We start from the raw sequence: 19,276 nt of genomic DNA on the forward strand, positions 1-19,276 counted from the left end.
CTAAAAGATAAATAAAAATAAAAATTTTTTAAAAGATAAATTCAAACCAATGGACTAAAATAGCAAGTTTCAAAGGAAAAATATCTGGGAACATTCAAAAACTATTGTCAGTTTTCTATACGATTACTGCTAGTGCATTGGGGATTTAGCTAATGCTCAGAGTTAGATTGTTTGCCTAGGAGTAGAAGGGCCTGATTTGACTGCTATGTCAAAAGAAACAGAACAAGATTTAGTCACTTCCACATATGAAGTGTTTTCTATTACTAAACAAACTAAACCTCCTAAGGTAGGGAAGAGCATGCATGAGACAGAAGCAACATGAGATTTGTATCGAGATAAGATTTTATCACCTCTAAGCAATGTACAAACAAAATAATCAAATGAAAGCATAATATAGTGACTCCATGGCATAACAGTGAAGTGTAGGTTGAGTCCAAATCTCAAGTACCAGTGGGCACCAACACCCTTCTTCACAGCCTCTTTCTGAGGAGTCATTAGTCATTTTGATGGTTGACTATAATCTTTCACTGACAATTGTGCATTAGCTCTAATCACTATTAAGTGGATGATGTTCCTACATTACAGTGTACCAATTTTCTGGGCAGAAATCAGGTGGAGGATTCCTTGACGGATCTGCTTGGTCTTTACACTGTAGATGATTGGATTGAGCACTGGAGGAACCAGTAAGTAGATGTGGGCCATGAAGATGTGGATGAGAGGAGATGAATGTTTGGCAAAGCGATGGACAATAGATAACCCAATCATGGGCACATACAGAATGAGCACAGCACAGATGTGGGATGCACATGTGTTAAGTGCCTTAAGCCTCCCCTCCTGGGATGTGATTCTTAACACAGAGTGGAGGATGAAAATGTAAGATACTAAAATGCCCAGAGCGTCCATACCCCACAGCATAGTAATCAGAACCAAGCCATATATGACATTAAATCTGATGTCAGCACAGGCAAGGTGGATCATGTCCTGGTGCAGACAGTAGGAATGAGAAAGGACATGGGAGTGACAGAAGGGAAAGAAAGCCAGACGGGCTAGAAGTGGAATTATTAGAACAGCACTCCTGAGCAGAGCTGCAATTCCAATCTTGGCAATCAGTTTTGGGGTGAGAATGGTAGCATATCGCAGGGGGTGGCAGATAGCCACATACCTGTCAAGGGCCATGGCCAAGAGCACAGATGATTCAGTGAAGGAGAAAGTGTGAATCACAAACATTTGGACCACACAGACACTGAAGGGGATCTCCCTAGAAATGGACCACAGCACCCTAAAAAGGGATATCATTGGAGTCAGAGACATGCCCATATCTGTGAGAGAGAGCATAGCAAGGAAGTAGTACATGGGTTCGTGGAGCCTGGAGTCTGTCCGAACAATGTGCAGAATCACGCAATTGCCTGTTATCCCAACCAGGTAGAGGAAGCAGAATGGGATGGAAATCCAGGGATGATATTCTTCATAGCCAGGGATCCTGGTGAGATAGAAGGTAGAGGACAGTGCACTGCTGGAGTTTGAAGCTGCCATAGAGTGGATGGTTTGACCACAGTCCCACTCCGAAGTCCACTGGGGATGGAATCGACAATGCAGGATTTGCTTCAGGAGAAAAACAAAAATGAAATGAAATAAAACTTCTCCACTTACTTTAAATCACTCACATTTTTATATTTCTCTTCCATCTTCCATTTCACAAATGGTTGTTGCCAGTTAAGGTAAATACCTCTTTCTAGGCACCAAGTCCTTTTCTTCTTCAGCCTCCCAGTTGAAAACTTGTCCCACATTCCTTCTAAATGCAGGTGGTTTTCTTACAAAGACTGTATATAGCAGTATAAATTCTAGTGTGAATTCTAGTCCATAGTTGTGATTTTTATGCCTTTCTTCTTGAGGTGTTATAATAGCTCTTCTTTATTTGTTAGGCTTTTTTTATTTTCAAGGTGATGCATAGAGGGGTTACAGTTACATAAGTAAGGTAATAAGTACATTTCTTGCCAAACTTGTTACCCCTTCCCTCGTTTTTTCTCCTACTTTCCTTCTCCCCCGCCCTCCTGGGTATACCCCTAAGTTGTACAGATCATTTCCAACATATTGTCTCATGTATATCACTGTTGCATTGGTTCTTTGTCTCACCATGCTGTAGTTCCCCTTCCTTTCCCTAATTCAAATAAACATATATACAATATCAGGGTACCAAAATCAAATACAGTGACAACAGGGCATATACCATAGGGGGAAGAACATACAAAAGAAACAAAAAAAATCACATAGTACATTAAAACAACAACAACGAGGAAAAACCTCTTGTACCCATATCTTGGAGTTAATTTTGCTTAGCATAATCTTACATGGTCATTACAATAGCTCTTTATAAAATTCCTGCAGTGATTTGCACTGAAATACTTTATCTGCCTAAACTTTTTAGTTTCTTTCACAGTGCTACAGTGTCATGCAAGGTGCCTTTACAGAATTAAAACTAGTACTAACCAACATGTTTATCATTCTTAAACCTACAACTCCAACTACATATTTGATGTCAGTCAATCTACTATAATATCAATTGGCATGTCCATTGCCTCAGACATTGGTCATTTGTCATAAAGATGTTACTTGCAATAAGATAAAACATAAAAAGAATGCCTTGTAGGTAAAAAAAAATAGATCCTCAGATGTAAGAGACCACAAAATAATGATGGTGGTGGTGATGAAGATAATAATGATGATGATAAGGAAGACCACAAAAATAATCCTTTAACATATAAGCCTTTGACAAGGCTTGGGGAGAAATGGGAGACAATGGTACGGTACCCTCTTAGTGGAAAACAAAAGAAAAAGCATGTGTTAGCTCTTCATAGAAGTGATCCTGTTTTCCAAAGAGAATGATCTATTTTGTCTCAGTTTTACTCAGGAATGATCCAACATAGCCTAGGATATGAGTTGCTTTTAATCATTTTCTCTATGACAAAACTCCTCTTTCCATGGAATTCCTTTTTCCACAGACTAGACATCTAAAAGTAACACTTGTCTATCTGAAAAGCTGCTTCCTACTTGGATTCTGAAAATATAAAACAAGAGCTATGGAGATAAGTTCGTGAAATCATGTCCTTAACTAGACTGAGAATCTCTTCTCTCCTGAAGCAGTCTCTGCTGTATCTTTCTCACACTTTTGATTATCTAACTTTATCTCCTTTGCTTCAATTCCCCTCTGTGCTTTTCTATTTCCTCCCACTTTGATTACTCCCAAGTTTCACATACACGTTAGAAGAGTTCCTCTTGCCATGCGTGACTGCTGTAATTCTAAGAGCAAGCAGAGTGAATAAATAAGACTTCCCTGGTCCTTAGAGACACGAGGCCTCAGGATAAATGTAAAAAAGTGTACTACCGTTCAATTGATGGCCTTTCTATTCTGTTTATGGCTTCCATATCTCCAATTCCAGAGTGTGGTGGATGTTTCAATTTAACAGTATGTGTTAAAGAATGCTCTGGAGATTCTCAGATATTTAAAGTCCAACTTCTCTGAAAAAAAAATGATATAATGTAGCATAAGATGATATCGTAGATTCACTTCAGAATATGAGAGGATAGTGAACATTTCTAGTCTACAGTACATTATGGGAAGAATGTAACTCACTAAAATTGTAGAGGAGTCTATGACCAACAGCTGGAAGATGAGTTGGTCTTGATGTAACAACAATATTGCACAAAACAACATTCATTTTTTTATTTTATTGTGAAAATACCATATAGAGGGGTTACAATTAGATAATGAGTACATTTCTTATTAAGCATTGTTGCTTCCTCCTTTGTTTCCCCTTTCCATCCCTTCCCATCTCCCCCTACCCCCACGTCTGATTTTATGTAGTTATTTATTTATTTGCTAGTTATCAAAGATAAGAACTTCACAATTTTGTCTTCTCAGGCTAACTTTGAATGTAATCTTCAGATCTCAGCTTTTTCAAAGCTAGGATTAAAGGTATGAGTCACCAGTGCCCCACTGTTTTATAATTTTAAAAAGTGATTTTTCTTTAACATTATCTCTTTTCTATTTTATTTTTGTATGTGTGTCAGTCTTGAGGCTTAAACTCAGGGCCTGGGTACTCTCTAGAGCTTTTTTGCTCAAGGCTAGTGCTCTACCACTTAAGTCACAGCTATACTTCTGGCTGGTTAATTGGAGATAAGAGTCTTGCAGTCTTTCCTGCTTGGACTGGAATCACCTCAAAATCCTCAGATCTCAGCCTCTTGAGTAGCAAGGATTCTAGGCATGCGCCACCAGTGCCTGGTCCAACATTAGTTCTTAATTATTTAATTTGATAACCTTTGTATCAAATCATGTAATCCTGTGTGTTTATGGATATGCTATGCAATTGATTATTTTTATTTGCAGGAACTAGAAGCAACAAAGTTTTGTGAACATTGAATCAATGAATACTGAGCCATTTCCCTAGAGGGAGATAGCATAGCTTCCTATGAGCATCTCATCCCAATTGTCAACTTACAAATGCATAGCTTTGATATATGTATGTTCCTAGTTAAAGGACTTTAAATTTTACTCTTCATTCATTTGCATTTACTTAAAACCCAAAGCACCATAACTCTAAGTTTCTGTGACACATGCATTTTCTCTAAAGAAGATTATTAGTGTTAGTCTTGCACTTCAGAACACTAGACAGCACCTCAACCCTATTCTCAGATGCCAGTTTAAATAGCAAAATAAGCAACTAAAAATCACATAATTCATTAAAAACAACAGTGACAAAGATAAAACCTTGTGTCCCTATCTTGAGGATCATTTCGCTTAGCATCATCTTACAAAGTCATATTGTCTGGTAAGATTATCCTAGTTGTATACTAGTTATTGCCCCATAAGGGAAACCATGGGACCTATGTTTCTTTGGGTCTGGCTTACTTCACTTAATATAACTTTTTCCAAGTCTTTCTATGACATAGGGTCATGTCATTCTTTCTGATGGAGACATAGGCTTTCATTTTATGTGTGTGTGTGTGTGTGTGTGTGTGTGTGTGTGTGTGTATACATATATATACACATACATACATACATACATATACCACATTTTCTTGATCCATTCATCTACTGAGGGGGCATCTGGGTTAGTTCCATATCTTAGCTATGGTGAATAATACAATGATACACATAGCTGTGCTGGTAGCTTTAGTAAGGCCTTGTTGATGATCATTTGGGTAAATGCCCAAAAGTGGGATTGCTGGGTGATAGGGGAGCTCTATGTGGAGTCATTTGAGGAATGTCCATACTGTTTTCCAAAGTGATTGAACAAGTTTACACTCCCACCAATAGTGCAGTAAGGTTCCCTTTTGGCCACAGCCCCTCCCTCTGTTGTTATTAGAGTTCTTGATTATAGCCATTCTAACTGGGGTGAGGTGGTATCTCACTGTTTTGGTTTGCATTTCTTTTATGGCTAGAGAGGTTGAACATTTCTTTATGTGTCTTTTGGCCATTCTTATTTCTTCTTCAGAGAAGTCTCTAGGTCTTTAGCCCACTTATTAATGGAGCAGTTGTTTCTTTGAGGATTTTTTTGTTGGGGATTTAATTTTTTTGAGTTGTAAGTATATTTTAGATATGAGACCCTTGTCTGTTGTATGGCTAGTGAAGATCTTCTCCCAATCTGTGGGCTTTCTATTGATCTTGCTAGCTATGTCCTTTGCCATGCAGAAGCTCTGCAGTTTCATGCAATCTCATTTATCCAACCTTTCTTTGATTTGTTGTTGCTCCTGGATTGGGAAGATTAACATCGTGAAAATGGCAATACTACCAAAGACTATCTATAACTTCAGTGAGATACCTATCAATACTCCAACCTCATTCTTCTATGAAATAAAAGAAGCAATCCAAAAATTCATATGGAACAATAAAAGACCTTAATAACAACAAGAATCCTTAACAGAAAGAACAGTGCTGGACGAATATCAATACCAATTTTCAAGCTCTACTACAAAGCCATAGTAATCAAAACAGCTTGGTACTGGCACAAGAACAGACCTCAGGACCAATGGAATAGAACTGAAGACCCAGAAATGAACCCACAGACCTATATCCACCTAATCTTCAATAAGGGAGCTAAAAAGTAGAATGAAAGAAAGATCCTCTTCAGTAAATGGTGCTGGCAAAATTTGTTAAACACCTATAGAAAACTAAAGCTAGATCCTTATATCACCCTGCATCAGAATCAACTCCAAATGGATCAAAGACCTCAAGGTAAAAGCAGACACCCTGAAAACATTACAGAAAGGAATAGGAGAAACTTTAGGGCTCCTTGGAACAGGCAGAATTATCTTTATATTATGTTAATTTAAATTAAATTATCATTAAGATGAATTTAAATTACATCTTAACCAATGAATGTATTATTAATATAAATGGTAATGATATCATTTGAATTTCACACAATCAAGAATCCAAAATTAAGAGGAGGAATACCAGTAATCATTTTGAAAATATATTTGACCTCAGAGCGGTTTATAAATTTTATATAGTGGAATAAAATAATTATATCTCCTTCTATTGTCAAATTTTCTTAAGTCAAATAACAACACATTATATATTTCATTCTACATTTCTCAGTAAGTAGGGGCAGCATTCTGAAGTGTCCACTTACTAGACCACCACCTGTAACATTAGAACAAATATAAAAGCCAGAGTGGTATCTGGGAAAGAACCTGTCTGCTTGGTGTATTTTCTAGATTTACTGCTCTGGGCATGAATATATTATTTCTTAATGGATTAAAAATAATTGTGTAACCTGGGTGCTGGTGTCTCTTGCTTGTAATTCTAGCTACTCAGGAGGCTGGGATCTAAGGATCACAGTTTGAAGCCAACCTGGACAGGAAAGTCCGTGTGATGCTTACCTGTAATAAACTACTCTGAAAAACCTGGAACTTAGCTCAAGTGGTAGAGTCCTACTCTTGTGCAAAAGTTGCTTAGGGACAACCCTTAGGCCCAGAGTTCAAAACCAAGGACCTAATACAGACATATGTAAGCTTCCAATGAACAATTAGAATTAGTTATCTTTGTGCTTCCTGCTTATTAGCTCAGTCCATTTTTCCATATTGCCTCTCCATCAATTTATTTTTTTATTCCTTTTGTATATGTGTGTGTGTATTTTCTTTTTTCAAAAAACTTTTTATTGTAAAGGTGATGTCTAGAAGGGTTACAGTTCCCTAAGTTGGATATTGAGTACATTTCTTTTTGAACAGTGTTACATCCTCCCTCATTTTCTGTTTTTCCCCTCTGAACCTTCCTGCCCTTCCAAAGTTGTATAGTTCATTTCCAACATAGTTTCGAGTATCACTGATGAATTAGTTGTCTGTGTATGTGTGTATGTGTGTGTGAGAGAGAGAAAGATAGACACAAGACAGATAAAGGTGTTTTCTCATGTTTTTATTTGACAATTAAATTTGCTCAGAATTAAGAACCAGTTATCTTCCCAAATGTTCTACAATTTTTTTGTTAATAATCATTTTATTAGTTCTTGGACCTGAGGTTTGACCAAAAATACATAAAATAATAAAGGGATATTCAGAATAACATATGCATATGTGAAATGCTATAGTGAAATTCTTTTGAAAAGTTAGTATATATAATGGAAAAACCTGTTGGCTGCATAGTTTATTTCAATATTGCAGAATTATTCTTTCAATTCTAAAGACATTCTTTACCCTAACAGTACTGGTATCAATTGTCTAGGTTAGATTTCCTTTACAGCTAGTTCGCATGCTACATCATAAATTTCACATATGTTGCATTTGAACTCCATTAACAGCAGGAAAATTCCTCATGTGTTCATTATTTAATACTCATTTAAATGAAATTCTAAGGAAGTCCCTGGCATGGCCACATACACTATTAACACAAAATTGAGCAGTGACAATTCTTTGTTCAAGATGCCTGCAAATATATATTCAATTAAGCATATTTTATGGGTTCCCATCCAATTAGACATGTAGACCTCCAAAATTTAGTAAATCAAAAGTTATGAAAATTATCTGTGGCTCCATAATATGTCTGTATCTCTATTCTTTGTTTCCCTAAATATGTGAATTGTGAATATGCTTATTGTGTCAATCTGTTTCTCTGTATTCTTTTGTATGAAAATAGCTCAGTTTCTCCTGGAGTTTCATTATATTATATTTGTAGTTGCATTATTGTATTGATTATACTCACATAATTATGCTTACAAAATTATGCTTGCATAAATATTTTAGAAAGAAGACAAGTGATTTCAAATTGTCAAAATAGAGGTGCAAAAGAAAATATTAGGTGGTCTTTCCTCCTTCCTTCCTTTCCTTTTCTTTTCTTTCTCTCAGCCTTTCTTTTTATCATCAGACACCATGACTGAACACGCTATCTGACGCCTTATGCTCACTGACAGGTACCCTACCAAGTAAGCATAGCTCAGAGACATGGTTTCCCTTATATGTGAAGCTAGATTTAGCTCAAAAGTTTATAAATAAATACATTGGATGATATGCAAGTGTATACAAATTTTGAACTGAGATATGGAAGATTCAAGGGAGAAGTCTAATAGTATAATTCCTTAGAGAAGCTAAGTCCAGGTCAGCAAAACAAAACACTGGCAAGTAGGTATTCCAAAAGGGTGGGGTGGAGTCAAGGAGAAAGGAGTGGACAAATGAAGAGAAGCAGAGAAGTAAATGCAAAAATATCAATGTATATCTTACAAAATTAAGAAGCATGAGGGAGGGGGGTGTAGAAGAGGAACAGGTGAGATTGTTGAAAGGACTAACATTGATCAAGACATATTGTATTCATAACTGCTTTGTTAAATGGCAACTCCTTTGTATAACTACTTAAAGATAATAAAAAGTTAAAATACAGACAATATTAGGTAGTGGAAACAGCTAAAATTATAGTAACAGGTGGCACTAGCAGTTTAAGTATCACTGAATAGCATGATATATTAAAATTACCTGAAATTAAATACTATTTTGTGAAATTTTGTTTTATATGTATGACTGAGAAGGATTTGAGGAACATTTCCACGTATCAACAGATAGGGAAAAGAGTAGAATACATTATATAATTCAATCATTTAATTTTTATTACTATATTTAAATAGTTGAACAAAAAGTTTTCAATTTAATGAGTCAGCTGGTGAATACAATGAATCTTTATCAATATGCCCCCTTCATTATTCTCTCTTTTCTCCCAAACCCACTTACCACTTAATTTACCAAGGTCTATTTTAATATACTTACTTTGAACATTGTCACTGTAATCCTCCATTCTTAAATTAATATAAGAGAAATTTTTCTATTATTGATCAATCAAGGTTATTATTCTTAAAGTAATTAAAGTTATTATTCTTAAGGACTTATGAAATACATCTTTCTAAGTACCTGAGATAAAAAGACATTTCAAATATGCATAAATTTTTAGAGGTCTTAAATTTTTACCTCATTAAACTTTCTGCTTAGAAATAAACCAAACATTTCTGTAGGAGTTATTACCAATCAACAATCCTTCTTTGGGAAAAATAATTTCAAGACCTGGTCACGGATTTGTTTAGTCTTAACCCCATAAACAATAGGATTGAGGAAGGGTGGCACTAGCAGATAAAGACTGGACAGGAGGATATGAACATATGGTGGTATGTGAGAGCCAAACCTGTGTGTGAAGAAAGAGAAGAAGGCCAGGAGGTAGAACTGCAGGAAGACACAGATGTGAGCAATGCATGTGTTGAAGGCCTTGAGTCGGGCTTCCTTCTGGGGCAACTGGAAGACTGTGACGAAGATTTGGACATATGACAAGGTAATAAAGATGATGTCAAAGCCTAGGATGGTGAAGGCCACAAATAGACCGTAGATCTTGTTGATTCTCACATCTTCGGCTGCCAGTTTCACAATGGCCATGTGCTCACAGTAAGAATGGGAGATCACGGTTGTTCGGTAGTGCTTAAAACGACATTTGATGAGCAATGGAACTGGTATTATAAGAATGACAGCCCTGAGTGTCACCCCAACCCCCAAATTAATCAAGAGCTGCTGAGAGAAGATAGTAGCATGTCTCAGTGGGTTACAAATGGCCACATAGCGGTCCAGGGCCATGGCCAGCAGGATGCCTGATTCTGTTGCCTGGAATGAATGAATAAGCCACATTTGCAACAGACAAGCATCAAGAAAAACATCTGGGGAATGAAACCAGAAGATTCCCAGCATTTTGGGAAGAATGCAGGTGCTAAGCCCAATGTCTGTGGCTGCCAGCATGGCCAAAAAAATGTACATGGGAATATGGAGGCTCTCCTCCGTTTTGATTACAAATAAAATGAGAGAATTCCCAATCACGGCAATGATGTACATGACACAGAATGGAATCCCAATCCAGCACTGCACAGACTCCAGGCCAGGAATCCCAATGAGTGTCAGCACAGAAGGCATGAAGACTGAGCCATTCACTGTCAGCATGGTGAGTTGGTCAGGAGAAGAAAGTGCTGCTGTTGCTGCTTCCACTTCTATTCCGGGTTAAGACTTGAGGGATTAAAAATAAGACAAACATAACAAGTTATATTAGCAAAATATATCTTAGATTTAAAAGTTATCATCCATTTCAGCTTGAGGACTCCTTTCTAAAGATCAGGTTCTATGTTTCTCCATCGTTTTAGCCATTTTCTTTCTTTTTAATTTAATTTCATGGTCAAGGTGATATACAGAGAGGTTGCAGTTACATATGTAAGGTAGTGAGTATATTTCTTGTCAAACATTGGTAATGCCTCCCTTGCTTTTCTCCCACTTTCCCTCCCCCCATGCCTCCTGCCCAAGTTGTAAAGTTCATTGCCAACATGTTGTCTTGTGAATACCATCATTGAGCTTGTTCAACCTTTGTGCTTTGTCTCACCATTTTGTTGCTTCAACCATTTTCAATGAGCAAAATTAAATTCATTCGATGGCGTCCTTCTGCTCTATGACCTTTGGACCCTCTATCTTATGCAGCTACTCATTAGATATGTTTTCTATGACCTACTAATTGGGATAAAAATTAACATAAAGGTATTTCAAAACCTACAGAACACATACTATACATACTATATTATACTGTATTTACTACTATATGTATTATACTTATATTTTTCTTAAGAAAAACCCACAGTGGTGACAGATCATTGAGTTTTCTTAGTCAGAGGAATGCTTGCCATGAATATTTTTCATTTGTATAGTTCACAGGCTGTTTTACTCCTCCTCAAATCCTTTTTTAAAATACATTTTATTATAAAAATACTGTACAGAGGGGTTACAGTTACATGAGTAAGGTAATGAGTACATTCCCTATCAAGCATTGTTACCTCCTCCTTTGTTTTTCCCCTAAATACTGTACAGAGGGGTTACAGTTACATGAGTAAGGTAATGAGTACATAACCTATCAAGCATTGTTACCTCCTCCTTTGTTTTTCCCCTACCATCCCTTCCCTTCCTACCTCCCAAATGCCTCCCTCCCCCACCCCACAAGTTGTAAAGTTTGTTTTCAACATAGTGTCTTGTACATCTCATTGTTATAATGGGTCAACCTGTATCCCTATTTAAGCATTTTGTTTTTTTCCCTTCCCCTCCCAAGATTAGAAAAGGGTATATACAAGATGCAAGTGAAAACAGGGGTTATACTGAGGGGGAGGATCATACCAAAGAAACAAAAAAAAATCACCTAATGCATTATAAGTACATTAGAAACATAAAAAAACCACTTGTGTCTGTGTCTTTGGGTTCAATTCACTTAACATCATCTTATATGGTCATATGTACATAGCTTTTGACCTTTTCTGCTTGTCCTAGACATATACTAGTTATTGCAGATAAGACAAACTATGGGACCCATGTTTCTTTGGGCCTGGCTTACTTCACTTAATATAATTTTTTCCAAGTCTTTCCATCAAATCCTTCTTTCATAGACTTTCTCATTAAGCATTCTAATTAACTGTTAAAGGATCCATTTTCCCCCCAAATTCAACCATTTATTTTACTTCTTACTTTTCCACAAGGAAAATAAAACGATTGCTTTTTAACTCTTGGGCCTTTTCCTAAGCATTTTCTTTCCAAGTTTGTTCTTATTCTCCATTTCCTATCGTGCCACTTTGCCTGTATTTAATCGGAATTTCCATCCTACATGCTCTGCTTTCCTCTCTCCCTCAGAAGTTACTAATTTCTTTCAGATGATGGTGGTTATTTGTTATCCTGACATCAGAGGGAATGACATGGGCTATGTTTTTCTCTTTGAAACAAATCCCCAATTCCCCACTCAGAGTACAAAATCTCAAAAGCACAGACTTACCAGATGCTCTGTGTTGACATGTACTCCAAGTTGAGCCAAATCTTCTTCATATTTCAGGCAATCAAGGATGAGTGTTTTATACCATTTTGTACCCCTATGGGATTGGGATCTGTAATCTCTGTGAGTCTTAAAGTCCTCCTATGCTTTAAAAAAAAAATAATGATACCAGAAGATTCCTTTCTGTTTAATCATTTGAAATAACATACATGGAATGCTCTATGAAAGCTACACCCATATACTTGTTTTATCCTTTAAAAATACAACAGTTTGTCTAGAGATGAGCACTACCTTCTACTACTACATCATTTTCCATAGGTTTGTCTCCATTGACTGTTCTGGTGTCTGGACACTGATGGTTTCCAGTATCTCCAATCTGTTTCAAATTGATTACAGAAGTGTCGACGGACTTCAGAAACCCTCCTTACAGAGCTCAAAGATTTGTGTTTTCTGTCTCATGGATAATTAAAACTTGCATTTCTCTCCCCTTCCAGACACATTAACACCAAGCATATATAAAACATATTTATTTTGTCTTGCTAATTCCAATTCATTTCCCAAATCCATTTAAATAGAATATAAAATACATAAACATAGTAAATGTAGTCAAAACAACATGATTAATAATAGAAAAATCTTATAATCTTGCCCTCACTATCATTCAGCAAGTTTTTTGTTTGTTTGTTTGTTTGTTTTGTGTTTTTTGACCCGTTTTTTTCTTTTCAGTTGACTTTGGTACAAGGTAAGATCTAAGGATCCAATTTCAGTCTTTCACAAGTGGATATTTAGTGTTTCCAATGGTCTTTCTTTTTCTAATGCATATATTTGGCACCTTTGTGTAGGATTATTTCTGCATCTTCTCATGTATTCTTTGGGATTAGTGTTGGCTTTGTGCTAGTGTATATTCTTTTCATCACTATGTTCTGTAGTATAGTTTGAATTCAGATATTGTCATACATCCAGCGCTGTTCTTTTTATTCAGGATTGCTTTAGACATTCCATGGGTTTTTTGCTTCCATAACAATTTTAGGAGTTTTATTGAAGCGTGTCAAGTCATTTGGGCAGACATGAATGAATCTGTAGATGATTTTTCGTTATGTGGTCTTTGAATAATATGGTGATATGTAAACACAAGATTTCATTCGGTCTTCTCATACCTTTAATTTCTTCTCTCAGTGATTCATAGCGGGTTTTGTTTGTTTTTTGTACCTTTCCTTACAACTTTAAGTCTGTATTTATTGGGCTTATTTGGTGGTTTGTTTTGGTTTGTCTTGTTTTGGGAAGTGGAAATGGGATGGTTTTCTTGAATTTGTTTTTTTTAATTTTAATTTTTTTGTCAAGGTGATGTACAGAGGGGTTACAGTTCATAAGTAAGATAGTGAATACATTTCATTTTTATTTTTTATTATCAAAGAGATGTACAGAGGGGTTACAGTTCATAAGTAAAGTACTAAGTACATTTCTTGTCAAATTTGTTACTCCTTCGCTCATTTTTCTCCCACTTTCCTTTCCCCCTCATCTCCCCTCCTAGTTGTACAAATTATTTCCCACATACTGTCTTGCTGTTGCATTGGTTCCCCCTTTATCATTTGTCTCACCATTCTGTTGTTCCCCTTCCCTTCTTAATTCAGATAAATGTATAAACAATATTCACGGTACCAAAAGCAAATACAGTGACAACGGGATAAACCATAGGGGGAAGAACACACAAAAGAAACAAGAAATCACATAGTACATTAAAAATAGCAACAACAAAGAAAAACCTCTTGTGTCCATGTCTTGGAGTTCATTTCGCTTAGCATCATCTTATATGGTCATATGTATGTAGCTATTGAGCCATTCTGCTCATCTACTAAGATTATTCTAGATGTATGCTAATTATTGCAAATAAGGGAAACCATTGGACCTATGTTTTTTAGGGTCTGGCTTACTTCAGTTAATGTGATTTTTTTTTCCTAAGTCTTTCCATTTCCTTACAAATGGGGCGGTGTCATTCCTTCTGATGGAAGCATAGAATTCCATTGTGTATATGTGTGTGTGTGTGTGTTTGTGTGTCACATTTTCTTGATCCATTCATCTACTGAGGGATATCTGGATTGGTTCGAAATCTTAGCTATGGTAAATAATTTTGCAATAAATACAGTTGTGCCAGTAGCTTCAGTATGGCCTTGTTTGTGATCATTTGGGTAAATGCCCAAAAGTATGATTGCTGGGTCACAGGGGAGCTCTATGTTCAGTCTTTTGAGGAATCTCCAGAGTGCTTTCTAGAGTGGTTGAACAAGTTTACTCCCCCACAAACGGTGGCCACATGCCCTTCAGCATCTGCCATTATTAAATTTCTTGATTATAGCCATTCTAACTGGGATGAGATGGAATCTCAGAGTTTTGATTTGTATTTCTTTTATGGCCAGAGAAGTTGAGCATTTCTTCATCTGTCTACTGGCCATTGTTATATCCTCTTCAGAGAAGTCTCTCTTTAGCCCATTTATTAATGGGGCAGTGTTTCTTTCAGGATTTGTTTTTGGGGATTTAATTTTTTTTTTTTTTTTTGGTCCGGTTATGGAGCCTGAACTCTGGGCCTGGGCGCTGTCCCTCAGCTCTTCAGCTCAAGGCTAGCGCTCTACCACTTGAGCCCCAGCACCACTTCCGTTTTTTTTTTCTTTTTTGCTTATGTGGTGCTGAGGAATTGAACCCAGGGCCTCAGGCGTGCAAGGCAAGCACTCTACCACTGAGCTACCTTCCCAGCCCGGGGATTTAATTTTTTGAGTTCCAAGTATATTTTAGCTATGAGACCCCCAAGTATATTTTAGATATCTGTTGTATGGCTAGTGAATATCTTCTCCCAATCTGTGGGCTTTTTATTGATCTTGCTAGCTGTGTCCTTTGCTATGCAGAAGCTCTGCAGTTTCATGCAATCCCATTTGTCCAACCTTTCTTTGATTTGTTGTGTTTCTGGGTCTCTATTAAGAAAATTTCAGGCTGTGCCAAGGAGCCCTAGAGTTTCTCCTATTCCTTCCTGTAATGTTTTCAGAGTGTCTGCTTTTACCTTTATGTCTTTGATCCATTTAGAGATGATTCTGGTGTAGGGTGATACATAAGGATCTAGCTTTAGTTTTCTACATGTGTTTAACCAATTTTGCCAGCACTATTTACTGAAGAGGCTTCCTTTCTTCCATCCTAATTTTTTTTGCTACCTTATTGAAGACATGGTGGCCATAGGTTTGCAGGTTCATTTCTGGGTCTTCAGTTCTATTGATCCTCAGGCGTGTTCTTGTACCATTACCAAGCTGTTTTTATAACTATAGCTTTGTAATAGAATTTGAAGTTTGGTATTGATATTCCTCCAGCACTGTTCTTTCTGCTAAGAATTGTTTTTGCTATTCGGGTCTTCTATTGTTCCATCTGTATTTTTGGATTGCTTCCTCTTTTATTAAAGAATGAGGTTGGGATGTTGATGGGTATTGCATTGAATTTGTAGATAGCCTTTGGCAGTTTTGCCATTTACATGATGTTAATCCTCTCAATGTAGGAATATGAGAGGTTTTTCTACTTCTTTAGCTTTGCTTTAAGTTCTTCTTTCAGGTTTTTTAAGTTTTCATCATAGAGGTCCTTCAGTTTTTTGGTTAAGTTAATTCCTATATATTTTATTTTGGGGGTGGTTATTTAAAAAAGGACTTGCTTTCCTGATTTTAGCCTTGCTCTTCTCATTATTATTTTTTTTTGGGGGGTCCGGTTGTGGGGCCTGAACTCTTGGCCTGGATGCTGTCCCTCAGCTCTTCAGCTCAAGGCTAGTGCTCTTGAGCCACAGCACCACTTCTGGCTTTTTTTCTTTTTGCTTATGTGGTGCTGAGGAATCGAACCCAGGGCCTCATGCATGCAAGGCAAGTGCTCTACCACTGAGCCACTTTCCCAGCCCCTCTTCTCATTATTGGCATACAAAAAAGCCATTGATTTTGAGGGTTAGTTTTATACCCTGCTACTTTACCAAGGTTTCGGATCAGCTCGAGTAACTTGGGAGTGGAGTCTATAAGGTTCTTTTAAATATAGGATCATGTCATCTGCAAAGAGGGAGAGTTGAACATGTTTTTAATGTCTTAATTCTTGATGTATAGAAAAGAGTGTGGTTTTGTCTATTGAGTTTGTAGCCTGCAATTTTGCTAAAAATGATTATCAGATCTAATAGTGTTTTACATAGTTTTGGGGTTTTTCAAGCATAGATTCGTATCACCTACAAATAAATAATGTGCTTCTTTCTTTCCTCTTTGTATCCATTTTTTGCTTGCCTTAAAGTTCTGACTCACTCACATTTTAAGCACTCTACTAAGAGTGGTGAGAGTGGACATTTGTCTACATCCTGAGTTTTAGAGGAAGCACTTTTAGTTTCTCCTCCTTTAATACAACTTTGATAATATGGCTGCCATAGTTAGTTCATATTTTGGTATGGTATGATCCTTCTGTCCTAGTTTTATCATGAGAATTTTGGGGAGAGGACAGGGTATGTATGCAGCATCTAGATTAGGCCTCCTTGATCCTGGAATTGTAGGTATGTATTACTATGCCAAGATTTCTTTTTTATAGTGATATATTTAATAACACATGGTATTGTTATGTAGAATATACATCTAGTGAATGTCTGGTCTTTTCTCATGATTAAGCTGCAGATTATGTGGGCTTTTTGTTTTTTTCTTCTAATTGTTGAAAACACAGAATAACATAGTCTTTCACTGTTTATTGTGTCATTAATCATTAATCATAGATGTTTATCAGTTCCAAAGTTAGTGATATTAGCAATAGATGTCATTCCAGTCTTCATTATGACAAGATACTTCAAATTTATTGAAATAGTGACTCTTTCTGAAACTTTCTTATTGTATCTATTGTATTTCTGAAACTTTATTATTGTATCTATGAATCCTAAATCCTTCATACTTTATATTTTTAATAGATTAATACTCTAAGAGGCACTCTTTTTAACAGGTTATGTATTGCTTTACTACTGTTGGTAATGTTCTATAAAATCTATTCAGTATTTTCAAAACATATTTTACAGAGACAATCTCAAAGCTGCATGGTACTGATATAGAAACAGGAAAATGTATTAAAGGAAGAGAATGTAAAACCCAGAATAAAACTCACAGGTTGTGTTATGTTGATTTTTGACAAAGATTCCAAGAATATATAATGAGGAAAAAATAATTTCTTCAAAATATTTTGTTGAGACAATTCGTTTAGTTTCCGTGCTCACACATGGCACCTACAAATTTGGCTACTTCTCTGGCTCAGCTCTTTTTTATTCTAATTATTTTGGAGGTAGAATATCATGGATTTTCATACAGAGGCTATTTTCAAATCATGGTCCTCAGATCTCAGGTACATGAGTAGCTAGGAATATAAATGTGAACCACTGGCACCATCTTAAAGTATTATTTTTAGCCAACATTAATGGCAGAAAGAGTTTCAGCATTATCCTTCCATAGATGAGTAAAATGTTCTTTGATGATAGTTTCCTCTCTTATATTCTTTTTTTATTTTTTCAATACTTTTTTTAAAAAAAAGTTCAGTCTTTCACTTTAATACAATGAAAACTTTCACAGATAGTCTCTTTTCAAGTGTATTTGAAATTTGTTTCTGCATTTCATTTCTTTCTCTTCTTCATTTAACTAGTGTTTTAAAGAGAAAGAGAGAGACATATATGTAGAGTTTTATTCAGAAACACTCAATGGTTTGCATTATCTGTCAGTTTAACAACATGTACTCATAGAGGAGAAAACATAAATCGCCCGATCTTGAATTTGTTTGGTCTTCACTCCATAAATGATGGGGTTGAGCATAGGGGGCACCACCACATAGAGGTTCGCCACTAGGATGTGGATGTGGCGAGGAATGGTTTTGCCTCCAAAGCGATGGGCAAAAAAGGAGAAGAATGCTGGTGTATAGAACAAAAGGATGACACAGATGTGGGAACCACATGTGTTAAGGGCTTTATATCTGGCAGTCCAGGAAGGTATCTGAAAAACAGTATAAAGGATCGCTGTGTAGGACATAATGATGAATATTATATCCAGCCCCGTGGAGAGTAGAGCCACAGTGAGTCCATAAATAACGTTGACATTGATGTTGTCACAAGCCAACCTGGCAATGCCCATGTGCTCACAGTAGGAATGGGGGATGATGTTTTTCCCACAATATAAGAGTCGATACACCAGGAAGATGAATGGACAACAGATGAAAAAGCTCCTGAGAACAGCTGCAATGCCAATCTTACCAATGACTGGTGAGGTAAGGATCATGGTGTATTTCAGAGGGTGACAGATGGCCACATAGCGGTCAAAGGCCATGGCCAGGAGAATAGCAGATTCTGCCACGAAGATGAAATGGATGAAGAACATCTGGGACACACAGCTACGGAAAGATATATCTGTAGAATGGAACCAGAAGATGGCCAGCATCTTGGGAGCTGTGGCTGTGGAGAGTAGGATGTCTGCTAGGGCCAGCATGGAGAGGAAGAGATACATGGGCTCGTGGAGACTGCGCTCAGTGACGATCAGAAAGATCAAGAAGATGTTGCCCATGACTGCTACAATGTACATGGAGCAGATAGGGATGGAGATCCAGGTATGCAAGTCTTCCAGTCCTGGGATTCCAATGAGGAAATACCATACGTCCTGGGGGTTGGTGTGATTGTGAAAGGAAGGGTTCATCTGTGCTCTTCAGTCTCAGCTTAGAACCTTAAATGAAGATCAGGAATTTGAAAATTCATGGGCACCAGCCAGGCTGCATAAGATTTGATCAGATGTTCTTTCTAGGATTGTCATCTGAGTAATACTCAGATTGTCATCTGAGTAATAGGATGAATTATTGATCCCCAAACTGCACAGTTTCTGTTAGGAAAAAAAAGTGTTTTTTATACTTGTCACCAATATTAGACACGGCTGAATTCAAAACCAGGCACAGTAAATCTCAAAGCTA

At 36.8% G+C, this 19,276-nt stretch overlaps 3 protein-coding genes across 3 annotated transcripts; all 3 read right to left on the reverse strand.

The window, feature by feature from the left end:
• Positions 1-579: 579 nt before the first annotated feature.
• LOC138836220 (olfactory receptor 51G2-like) lies at positions 580-1,533 on the reverse strand. The gene has a single exon (XM_070034714.1). It carries the CDS (start codon positions 1,531-1,533, stop codon positions 580-582), a length of 954 nt encoding a protein of 317 aa, XP_069890815.1.
• A 7,971-nt stretch (positions 1,534-9,504) lies between these two features.
• LOC138836589 (olfactory receptor 52A5-like) lies at positions 9,505-10,455 on the reverse strand. Its single transcript, XM_070035365.1, has one exon. The coding sequence runs from the start codon at positions 10,453-10,455 to the stop codon at positions 9,505-9,507; it is 951 nt and encodes a 316-aa protein (XP_069891466.1).
• Positions 10,456-18,048: 7,593 nt separating this feature from the next.
• On the reverse strand, positions 18,049-18,993 carry LOC138836221 (olfactory receptor 52Z1P-like). The gene has a single exon (XM_070034715.1). The coding sequence runs from the start codon at positions 18,895-18,897 to the stop codon at positions 18,049-18,051; it is 849 nt and encodes a 282-aa protein (XP_069890816.1). The 5' UTR covers positions 18,898-18,993.
• Positions 18,994-19,276: the final 283 nt, after the last annotated feature.

This window comes from Dipodomys merriami, unplaced genomic scaffold (genome assembly GCF_024711535.1).
Source record: "Dipodomys merriami isolate MVZ:Mamm:240054 unplaced genomic scaffold, mDipMer1.0.p SCAF_25, whole genome shotgun sequence".
Lineage (NCBI taxonomy): Eukaryota > Metazoa > Chordata > Mammalia > Rodentia > Heteromyidae > Dipodomys > Dipodomys merriami.

Excerpts from the sequence above, each read along its gene's own strand:
- LOC138836220 (XM_070034714.1), bottom strand. The coding sequence starts at position 1,533 with ATGGCAGCTTCAAACTCCAGCAGTGCACTGTCCTCTACCTTCTATCTC.
- LOC138836589 (XM_070035365.1), bottom strand. The coding sequence starts at position 10,455 with ATGCTGACAGTGAATGGCTCAGTCTTCATGCCTTCTGTGCTGACACTC.
- LOC138836221 (XM_070034715.1), bottom strand. The coding sequence starts at position 18,897 with ATGTACATTGTAGCAGTCATGGGCAACATCTTCTTGATCTTTCTGATC.